This window comes from Rhinopithecus bieti, unplaced genomic scaffold (assembly GCF_001698545.2).
Source record: "Rhinopithecus bieti isolate Rb0 unplaced genomic scaffold, ASM169854v2 scaffold_16097, whole genome shotgun sequence".
NCBI classification, from domain to species: Eukaryota; Metazoa; Chordata; class Mammalia; order Primates; family Cercopithecidae; genus Rhinopithecus; species Rhinopithecus bieti.
The window spans coordinates 343,441-355,467 of record NW_016808851.1 but is presented as its reverse complement, the minus strand read 5'-3'; the positions used below and the strand labels follow the sequence as shown (position 1 = coordinate 355,467).

The 12,027-nt window shown below is 41.1% G+C and overlaps 1 protein-coding gene across 1 annotated transcript in view; it reads right to left on the bottom strand.

Annotated features, from left to right (window-relative positions):
- Positions 1-3,989: 3,989 nt before the first annotated feature.
- The window catches only part of PPP1R14C (protein phosphatase 1 regulatory inhibitor subunit 14C), a 108,234-nt gene continuing 100,196 nt past the window's right edge, over positions 3,990-12,027 (bottom strand). The window contains exon 4 of the mRNA XM_017887639.1: positions 3,990-5,596. Coding sequence (XP_017743128.1) covers positions 5,522-5,596 — 75 coding nt within the window. The 3' untranslated portion in view covers positions 3,990-5,521. The remainder of the gene's footprint in view (positions 5,597-12,027) is intronic.

Below are 12,027 nucleotides of genomic sequence, written 5' to 3'. Positions count from 1 at the left end.
ATGACACCTGTGCATGCAGTGGGTTGCATCCCAGGAGAGGGGCTCAACACTTAGGGAACCCAAATATTTTGTAATAGACAACTCTGCTCTGCAAGGAGACACTATCTCTAACTTCCAAGGCTATTTGCTATACATATAAACATTCTTGGAAAGAGGGTCTGGAACAAAGGCAGTCTCTGCTCACAAGACATGCAGAAACATGAGACCCATGTAGAAATGTCTCCTAACAACTTGAACACTGAATTATGATGAAGTCGATACAGCGCCTATGTTTAGAATGCACTCTTCTTTACTCCCTGTGCTTGCTGGAACTAATTACCTCCTAGAATCCACTAGAACAAGGTGAGCTCAAGGAAGGCCACCCTGCTAGTTTCATTTACACCCCACTGAGGAGACTGAGTGTGAAGGAAACACACACCAGACACTAATCTGCCCTTATTTATCCAATTGACTCAATAAAACAACAGAAAAGCAGGTTTCTTAAGGACTTCGTTTGTAGCTGTTCTAGTATCAGTACCTTATTGAAATGTCTGCTAATGTGTTGTGATGGGAACACCCACAGAGCCACGAGAGGTAGAGAACAATCCAGTCTTAAAAGAACAATCCATCCCCAGGGAAGATGTGCCAGTCAACAAGAGAGAACTGGTTGGCCTTCATGGCCGCACCAGAAGGCTATTAGTGAAGCATTTCCAGCATTTGTTCCTGAGTGGGGGTGGAAGGGAACTCCAAGAAGTCTGCACTGTTCTTTCTCACTCACGGAAGACTGAGAAGCCACTCCATTTGTCACAGGCAAATTACAAACACACAGTGGGTTGTACCCCAAGCCCACAAGGAAATGAGACTAGTTTCTGAGGAATAATTCTCCAGGACTATTTGGGTTAAAATTAATTCAAGCAAAGAGAAACCAGTAGGGGAAAATAGTGGTATGCTTGTGTCCAATTTGAAAACGGCTTTCAGAAAGTTCCAACTACCCGATAGGAGTTGTTTTCATAGACAACAGACAAGGGTCCCCGCCATCCACAGCATTTCTCTCTTAGGCTATGCAGCAGAATTGAAGGGTGCTGAGTCCTTGACCCTGCGCACCCAAAGACAAGAGTCAAAGGAAGAAGTATAGGGGCCATAGTGGGACAGATATGACTCATGGCTACACAGGCTCACTCTCAAAGTGGCTAGATTCCAGGGAAGGTTCCCAAGAAGCAGAGGGAAGCCCCAGAACCTTTCATTCAGAGGCAAAACTGGGGTGGGAGAGTAGGGATGGGGATGTGTCCAGCAGCTGTGGGCCTGCCACTCTCTTGCTAAACAGCAGTCATGTCAAAAACAGCTTATGTTTCCAAAAGCTGATTCTGCACAGCACACTATCTTTTATGGAGACTTTAGGTGATTGTCTTAGGCTGTTTGTGTTACTATAAAGAAGTACCTGAGGCCAGGTCATTTATACAGAAAAGAGGTTTATTTGGCTTGTGGTTCTGCAGACTGTATAGGAAGCATGGCACCAGCATCTGCCTTTGGTGGGGACCTCAGAAGTTTCCAATCATGGGAGGAGAGCTGGCTTGTTACATGGCAAGAGAGGAAGTAAGACAGAGAGGGGAGGAGGTGCCCAGTTCTTTTTAACAACCAGATCTAGAGGGACCTAACAGTAAGTACTTGCTCAGTTGCAGGAGAATGGCACCAAGCGTTCATGAGGGATCTGCCCCCATGACCCAAACACTTCTCACCTCCGACACTGGAGATCAAATTTCAAAATGGGATTTGGAGGGGACAAATATCTGAACTATGGCAGTGATAAATAAGTGAAAATCTGTTTAATTCCTGTGTTTCAGGAACTGAAAATCACCTTGTCCTGAGCTGCTCTTTCTCAGGAAACTGATGACTGGATACTCCTTGCTCAGCTGCTAAGCCCAAGTCCAGGAGCTTTACATTATGGGAAAAGGCAAGAGGACGCTGGAAAGGGAGGGCCAGCATCACAGGGCCTGGCTGCACTGCAGGTGGGGAGCAGGGAGCCCCTCAGTTCCCAGGAGTGAAGAAGAGCCCCACAGGTGGCTGGGACCTCCTCCATCCGCAAAGCCTCCACCCCTACCCTGCCAGCTCAGGGACCTGGCTCATTTTAAATGTGGTTCCCAGGGTTCACTCTTGTGAATGGGACTAAGAGTAATCCCCTAAGAGTGGCAAGAGAGCCTAATGGTTATGGGACTTTGGAGCCAAATAGGTTTGGGTTTGACTCTCAGTGTTGTGGCTGTGTGGACTCAGGTAAGCTGCTAAGCCTGAGTTAATTTTCTTATCTGTAAAATAAGAATAATGGCACCTGCCTCATAAGGTTAACGTCAGGATTAAATGAGGTGAAGCATGCACTTAGCACAGTGCTAACTTTTATTATGATAGTTACAAATGGAAGCCACTCCATGAAGTTTACATTGAGATTTCCCAATGTTCAAGTGAGCACAAAGTTGGCACTAGAAGTTGGATAATTTGGAGCCATCACCCTAGTGAGGAGACTCTGTAAGAGAAATAGCCAATATGCTAACATCACAGCTGCCACCTGCTATAATAGCATAAACATGGAGAGCTGAGGTCAAGCTAATGCATCTGGCCATCCAATGGCACAAGAGTGACCCAAAGGCTCAGTGATGCACAAGCTGGAGAGTTTGAAAACAAACACCCCAGCTCTTGTCCTAGAGATGCTGATTTCACTGGTCAGAATTGACTGAGGCCCAGGCTTCCAATGTTTTTAAAGCTTCCCAGGTGACTCAAATGTACACTCAGATCTAAGAACCAAAACTCTAGCTGGGAAGAAAACAGTGGAGTTCTTGAATCTTTTGTCATATTCATTCAATTGGCAAACACACATCAATCTCTTTGATCGGCCAAGCCTAGGACCAGATGCTTAGAGAAGTCCAGATCCCCAGCCTCAAAGATCCTAGATTCTAACAGAAGACACCAACAAATGGAGAGACAATAATGATACTGTGGATGCGTCTACGATGGGGTATAGGCTGGAGCTGAGGGGGAACACACCTAGGAGGGGATCTAACCCAGCTCTCTGGACAGAGCCTGTTGGCAAAGAGGGTGTTCCGGGCCAAGGCAACAGATTTTGCAAAGCATCAGAGAAGAAAATACATAGAACATGCCAGAAACTCCAAGGAATTTGGCAGAACTGGGCATGAGTACAAGGCCAAAAGATGAGGTGGGAGAGGCAGAGACAATATTTCTCATAAGGCATGCAGAGGGGTTTGGTTTCAAGCAGAGGGTGGAGTCATCAGACTATTCTGGCAACTGGGTGGAGGATGGATCAGAGGGAGACAAGCCTGGACATGGAGAATCCAATCCCAAGGTGGTGGCAGCAATCCAGGAAAGTTGGACACAGGATAGATTTGAGACATATTCACAGAGGACAAGCTGGGTGACTGGGAGCATACTGGGGAGTCAAGGAAGAGGCCCAAACTTCGGGCTGGAGCACTCACAGGGATCAGGGGATGCCGGGCCCTGACAATGGCAGGAGGGAAGGTGGGGAGGGGGTGTGTGGTGGGAGCAGAGGCCTTTGGAGGAAAAGTCTATTCTTACTTCATCTGAGACTATCACATGGGCTGGTCAATTAAGCCTAACAGAAATCCTGCCCATTCTGTATTTTTCTGACTTCCATGGTGCAAGGCATTCTAACAATAAGTGAAATAGTTTACTAATTTGAAATGTTTTTGAGGGTTCTTGTCAAACAGGAAAGGGGAGTTTTAATTAAACGAAAGGAGGTTGGCCTAGGAGAGTGCCAGGCTGAGCACACAGAGCTCATCTTCTTTCTCAGCCCAAGAATGTGGCCCAGCTCCTTTGGTTTCACCACCTGATCTGAAGATGCCTGAGTAGAGGGCCAGGATTACATGCCTAGAAATACTTTGAAAATGAAAAGCTAGATAGACACAGGTGCTTGGTCTTCACCTCTGCAGAGAAACTGACAAAGCAAAACTATCATGTTAATGTGTTGTGCAAGCCACACATGTCAACAGGCTTGTAAGCAGCTCCATTTATTTGAGTAAATATCTTGTAAATAAATCATTGGTAAACAATACAAAATTAAACACATTTTCAAAAGCTTGCCAGTATACGCAAAATTCACAAACATGGTTTTTTAAAAAAATTAAATATGTTCAGAGCACCCTTGATATAAAATGCCTGACCCCCATCCTTGGACAAGGCCATCTGGAGACATCTTACGGTAGGTGGGTTTCTGTGGGAGGCAGCAGGGAATTCCTGGAGGAAAGGAAGAGTTTCTACTCTCACCTATTACCCATCCCACATCCCATCTGAATTTTGATCCTTCTCCAAGGAGCTGATAACTGAGAGGGCTAGAACATACCACCAGGCCTAGCTCCAAGCACGGGGATCAGGGTGCACAATTAGGGCCAGGAGCACCCAGAGTCCTCAACACAAGCCATTGAGAGAAGCCAGAAATGCAATCTCCACACTTCCGAATCAGCAGTGACTGTCTTGAGAGAATGTGAGGCTTTCTCACCTTGACACTTAACACTCGGTTTACACCCACTGGTCTGATGCTACCCAGGCACAGAAGCTACCAGAATGTATTTCTAAGGAAGAAGACACTCGATCTGCTAACTTTCTTTTGATCTGCTTTCCTAGAGACAGAATAATACACAGTACCAGGTGGAAAGCAGATGATTCATTTCTACACAATGCTTCCTTTTTCCAATGCAAAATATCACTTAGCTAGAGTGGGCATTTCTCTAGAAATCAAGTTAGTTCTTCAAATTAAGGGTTCATACAACTTTAAAAGACCACAAATGAGACAATAAGCACATGACCTGGCAAAGCATCCCAACCAATGAAATAACAGAAATTCCATAAATTAAGCCCTTGACCAACTTAACATTTCTGTAGTGTAGCACATTAAAATAACGGATACACTGAATTTTTTCACTTTGGTGCATAAAGTGAATGTTGAAGTCAGCAGCACTCAATGAAGAATGCCTAGTGGCCTCTTGAAAACACATGTGCTGGGACATCCAGTTAAAGGACGACCACAGGTTTATTCCATCCATGTGAAATAAAACTCACATCAACATTTTAACTTAGTTGTGTGTAGATATATACAAGTATGAGAAATTTGACAGCTGAGTCAAATGTACAACTTAAGAAAAAAATATTACCAAACTACTTGTAAGAAAACTATCTTCCCTGTATCATAAGGTACTAAACATCTGAGTCCTTGCAGAAAACGCAGCCTGGCGTGGCCCTTCAAGTGTCCACCTGCTTTGATAATCCTTGGTTGGGCTGTGGCTAGAGTCATGATATCTTTGCTATTAAAATATTACATTAACAAAAACCTTTAAAACCAAAAATGGAACGCTCTTGAATAAATGTCTAATAGAACCCCCCACCTTCACACCAAAAAAAGAAAAAAAAACAAAAACAAAAAACGTTGTTCATAAGGACACCTATTCTTTCACAAAAGTCTTCATGAAGTACAAATCCCAGGACCCTTTCTTCGTTTCCAGGAGAGTTCCACCCTGTTCCAGAATCATACAGTCTTCTTCTGCGGAGGGCTCAGTTTCCTCATGCCTCTTATCCGAGAAAGCAGTTCTTTGATAAATTCCTAAAAGAGATCAGAAGAAGTTAATATGAGGGTCACTATTAAAATTCTGTGTTTAAAAATCTGCTTAAAGTAATTGATGTCAACCACAGTTAACCTTAGTTGATGAGTTTGGTTGAATGTGTTAACCCCCATTGGTATAATACAGGATTTTTAAAAACAAGAGTACTAAAACTTCACACCACAATGCCTTCTTATTGTTCTACTTTCTTTAGGGGGGAAACCAGGCTACTTTCACTACTGACATGACCTACTTGGCCCCTGAGGCATGTGTGTTGAGATCAGAGCTATTTAACATTACCACGAAAATAAATTACCTGGTGATCTCACAGATTCTGAGTGAGCCTGTCCAGGTTGGGGTCTGAGATTCTGCATTTCCAACTAGCTCACAGGTGATGCCAGTGTTAGTCCTTGAACCTCACCAAGAATAGCAAGGCTGGACTAGTGGCTCTCAAATTTGAGTGTGCATCAGAATCACCAGGGGGACTGCTATGGTTTGAATGCATCCTCCAAATTTCATGTATCGGAAACTTAATCCTTGAATTAATATGTTGATGGCATTTGGAGGTAGGGCCTTTGGGAGGTAGTTTGGATTAGATAAGGTTGTCAGGGTAGGGCCCCCAAGATGGGACTGATGACTTTATAAGAAGAAGAAAGTCCTGAGCTGGCACACACTTGTCCTCTCACCATGTGATGATCTCCACCATGACATGATGCAGCAAAAAGGCCCTCTCCAGATGCCAGTGCCATGCTCTTGGACTTCCCAGCCTCCAGAACTATGAGCTAAATAAACCTCTATTATAATAAAATACCCAGCCTGTGATATTCTCTTACAGCAACAGAAAATGGACTAAGACAGGGACTCATTAAAACACACAGTGCTGGGATCCACCACCAGTGTTTGTGATTAAGTAGATCTGGCCGGGGCCTAATAAGGTACATTTCTGACAAGCTCCCAAGTGACACTGATGCTATAATCACTGGAGAATACTGCACATCACTGGTGTGGATCGCACTAAGAGTCTTTGGACTTTTTTGACAGCAAACTATAGATAAAAAATCAAACCAAAATAAAAACACACTTTATGTCACAATCCAGTACCTACAAACACATATCTGAAATTAAAACTTACAGGATACTTACTGCATGCCACGCACTCTGGCATTTCTATTCTACTCTAATTTCATTTACAAAGTAATGCTAGGGAAGACTCACTAAAAGGATTTCATGACCTCTAAATTGATCAGAACCTAAAGATTGAAAAATGATCCAGAATGGTTCCCACTTTACACAATCAGGAATCTATCATTTTTGCCCCCTGTTTTAAAATGTTTGGCCAGCAAATAAGTCATATTTATTAGGTAACAACTACCTGGTCTTCCTGTTTTATATCTGTCAAATACAAAGCTAACAGCCAGTCAGACTTTCTGATCAGCAGTGACAGTCAGTAAGTGACAGAACTGAGCACATCAGGGACTATCTGAGAGCAAAAACACCAAGAAACCTTGCTGTCCATGGAGCCATCTGAAAAAACAGTTCTCAATCTCCCTTACCAATTATAACCCTCACTCATGAGCTCCCAGACTAAATGAGCCATGCACTACTCTCTGGCTCTAAAGCACAGTAACCTTAAATATTTAATATTTTATTAGCATCAAAATTTCTTTTATGAATAATCTTTTCCCTATTATAAAAGTAATATGTGTTTTTTCTAGAAACCTGGAAAATACAACCAGCAACAATGCAGTACTCAGAATTAACTACTATCAATATATTTTCTTCTATGGATATTATTTTCACCTAATTAAGATTATACCATATAAATATATCCTTTTTCTTCACTTAGCATTATGTCAGAAGCATTTTCCCACATTAAACAATCTTCCTAAAATTAATGTTAGTGGTTATATAATCTTTTGTAAGGATGTTATACAATCTACTTAATTCCCCCCACCACTGGATATTTGGATGGCTCCTGACTTTTCAAAATTATAAACCATGCCATAACTAACGTCTTTGTGCGTAAATCTTTGTCTGTAGCTTGGATTATTCCCTTTGGAGAGCTATCCCAGAAGAATGTAAAGTGACTTAAATATTTTAATCACCACCATTTCTGAACTTGTACAGAATGGAATACAAGTAAAGTAAAATGGAGACCTTATTTTAACTTTCTGAACACTATCTATTCTGATTTAAATAATTTTCTAGGATAAAATCATGCCACATTTTCCTATTTATATTCAATTTTCATTTTGCAAATGTAAATGCATTTCCTACTGCCTCCTGTGTTATGTAGTTTAACCAATACATAGTATTCTGCACATACAGTTTCAGTTTTGTTGTTTTCGGAATCTGTTATGCAAGTGACTACTACAAAAAGCTTCAGTATTTGAATGTAAGCTTGTTTTTTTTGTTTGTTTGTTTTTGGGGTTTTTTTTTGTTTTTGTTTTTTTTTTGAGATGGAGTCTTGCTCTGTCACCCAGGCTGGGGTGCAGTGGCACGATCTTGGCTCACTGCAAGCTCTGCCTCCCAGGTTTACGCCATTCTCCTGCCTCAACCTCCCGAGTAGCTGGGACTACAGGCACCCGCCACCACGTCCGGCTAATTTTTTTGTAGTTTTAGAGGAGACAGGGTTTCACTGTGTTTGCCAGGATTTTTTTTTTTTTCTTTTTTTTTTTTTAAAGCAAAGGTAAAAAATCACAAATCCTATAATTTATTTTGTTAATAACTTGTAATTTTTCTGCACTATTTTAATAACACATTTTCACAAAGTAAAGACTAAAATTACACAAGGAATAATCGACCCTACAGATCTTTCTCTTCACGACAATCAAATTTAAATTTGGATAATTAAAATCAAATTTGGTAACCTAAATCAAATCAAATTCAAACTTTCTCACAAAGCTAACCATGATGTACATAAATCTCAGAGATTAAAAAGTTTAAATAAATGCTATTTGCCTTGTGCATATGACATACTCACATTAATGAAATACTCATTTAAAATTTTATATTAACATAATTTATACATCTATATCTTAATACACAATATTGTACATAATATGCATATTTTAAACTGTTCATTAAATTTGCATAATGGGGTGTTCAGTCGAGTAAGTTAAAAAATAGCAAGACCAATGTTTATTCTTCATACAGAAACTTGGCAGTATTACTTGCACAGAAGGATTTTGTTGATTACAGATGATTTGTAAAGAAAATTCAAGGATCTCTAGTTAAGAATACTTTGATGGCTCTTGGCTCCTATTACTCAAAAGCACTCTATTTCAGTAACAATGTATCTCATTTGCTCCTAAAATACTATCACTCTGACTTGGGTTACACTTACTGATTTAGTCAGAGAATGGCTGCTCCTTTGAGGAAGTCACCTCTGAGTTAAGACCTGAATTAACAGAGAGGGGCCATCTTGGGAAGATCTGGGGGGCCTAGGTCACAGCACATGTGCAGAGTCCTGCAGATAAATAAGCAAGGAAGTGGAAGTCCCTGGCACAGAATGACCAGGGTGACTGTGGTGGACCAATACCAGAGGGCTGGGCCCAGTCACCAGGGCCTCATAGGCACAGTAAGGTGACAATAGAGCATGGCAGTGGAAAGCTCTTGGAGGCTCTGGAGTAGGGCAGCAGCAGCATCTGATTTATGGCTCTGGAAGATTCCTTTGGCCACTGTGGGTCTTATGAAGATAACAGTGAATCACAGACCAGTTTAAAGCTACGGCAGTACTCCAGGCAAGAGAGGACAGGGGCTTAGAGTATGTTGATAGAAACCCAAATGAAAACAAGTGGGTAGACCTGGGACCCATTTAGGAAGCAGAGCCAACAGACCTTGCTGCTGGACTGAGTGTGGGAGTAGGGTGTGGCGGGGAGCGGGGACAGGAAAGCAGAAAATTCAGGTCACTGTTCCACATCAATTGGAGGAAAAGATAGTGCCATTTGCTGAGACGTGGGATAACTGGAGGGAAAAACAGCACACTTACAGATTTGTGATGAGATGTCAGGATGACAAATATGACTCTGGACCTCAGCTCATGGTTGAAAACATTAACATGGACATCATCGGCATCTAGATCAGTGCCTTTCAACTTACATACAAAACCAAACCAAAAATAATAACACAAATCTATGTGTGAATGTGTGAGCCCTAGAGATACCAGCCTGAAACAAATATTTTGTGAAAAATAGAACTTATTTTATTCTGAAAAAATAAAAGTCAAGACCAGCAAATGTGTTCCTACCCACAGCTTGTAAACACACAGTGATCTAGACCTGGACTATTCAATACGGTAGCCACTAACCATATGTGGCTATTTCAGTTGAAATTAATTTAAATAAATAAAATTTGAGATTCATATGGTAGTCACGCTAGCCACATTTCAAGTCATAGCCACAGATGGCTAGTGGCCACCATGTGGACAATGCCAATAGAGACTCTTTCTATTATCCCAGAAAATTCTGTTGGGATGTACAGATGCTGCTGCTTTAAATTGTAGGACTAGGTGGGATAACCTTGGAGTTGAGTAGAGTATAAATAGAGAGGAAGATAGGGTCAAAGGCCCTCTAACAAGTGACGTTTGCTAGAGGAGTTGCAGCCACAAGAGCTAGGGGAAAAAACCCAAGAGAATGTGCTGTTCAGAAGCCAAGAGAGAAAAGTGTTTCTAGCAGAAAGAAGTGCTCGCCTAAGTCAAGTGCAATGAGAAGTTAAGTAAATCAAGGACAGAGACAAATATATTGGATTGGGCAAGAAAGGGTCAGTGTGTCTTAGATGAGACAAATTTGAGTAGAATGGTTGGGGAAGAGGCTACAATATTCCCAGTGACCTTTTTTTTTTTTTTTTGGTGAACAGCTTTATTAAGGTATAATTGAAATGCCATAAGCTGAACATATTTAAGGCAGACAACCACTGCAAGCACACTATCTGCATGATCAACATCATGGACACATCCAACACCTCCAGAAGTTTCTTCTTCATGCTTATGTGCAATCCCCCTCACTTCCCATTCCCAGGAAAAGCTGACCTGCTTTCTGTCACTCCAGATTAGTTTTCCTTCTCCAGAGTTTTACATAAATAGAATCATAACACTGTACTTTTTAGTGTGGCTTCTTTCACTCTGCACTATTATTTGGAGATTCAGCTACACTGCTGCATGTGTTAATAGTTCATTTCTTTTTTGTTGCTGAGTAGCATCCATCATAAAGATGTACCACAATTTATCTATCCACCTGTTGGTAGAAATGCGGGCTGTTTCCAGTTTGGGGCTATTATAAATAAAGTTATTTAAAATATTCATGTACAAATCTTTGTATGGAATATGCTTCCATTTCTTTTGTGTAAATATCTCTGAATGGAATGGCTGAATCACTGATCTATTTATTTGTCTATGTTTATACCCACACCACATTGTTTTGAAAAGTACGGATTTATTTATAGTAAATCCTGAAATCAGGTAATGTCAGTCTGCCAACTTTGCTGATCTTTCTCAAAATTGGTTTGGCTATTCTAGGTCCTTTAAATTTCCTTAAGAACTTTAGAGCTGGGCGCAGTGGCTCATGCTTGTAATCCCAATACTTTGGGAGACCGAGGTGGGTCAATCGCCTAAGGTCAGGAGTTCAAGACCACCTGGACAACATGGTGAAACCCTGGTCTCTACTAAAAAAAATACAAAAATTAGCCAGGCATGGTGGCAGGTGCCTGTAATCCCAGCTTCTCAGGAGGCTAAGACAGGAGAATTGCTTGAACCTGGGAGGCGGGAGGGTTAGCAGTGAGCCATGCATTGTGCCATTGCACTCCAGCCTTGGGCGCTGACGGGAGTTGAGGACTCCATCCTCAAAAAAAAAAAAAAAAAAAAAAAAGGAATTATAGAATCAGCTTGTAAATTTCCCTGTTTGGGTTTTGATTGAGATTGCCTTAAATCTGTAGATCAATTTGGGGAGAACTGACATCTCAACAATAATGAATCCTCTCACCCATGAACATGATTTATCTCTACTCTCAGTTAAGAACTAACTTATCTCAGCAATGTTTTATAATTTTCAGTGTACAAATATTGTTCATCTTTTGTCAGATATACTCCTATCTAATATTGTTGATGTTATTGTAAATAGTATATTTTTATTTCCAATTGTTGCTGGTATAGGGAAATACAATAGATTTTCATATATTTATCTTGTATCCTGCAAGCTTGCTGAATTCCTATTAGTTCTACGAGATTTTCTGTAGATTCTATTGAATTTTCTACACAGTCGTGTTGTCTATGAATGAAAACAATTTTACTTCTTCTTATTTAGAAGCCCTGTATTTCTTTTTGGCCTAACTGTATTGGCTAAAAGCTGCAATACTGTGTGGAATAAAAGTGGTGAGAGTGAATACCCTGACCATGTTACCAAACTTAGGGGGCAGCACTCAGTCTTTCACCAGTAAG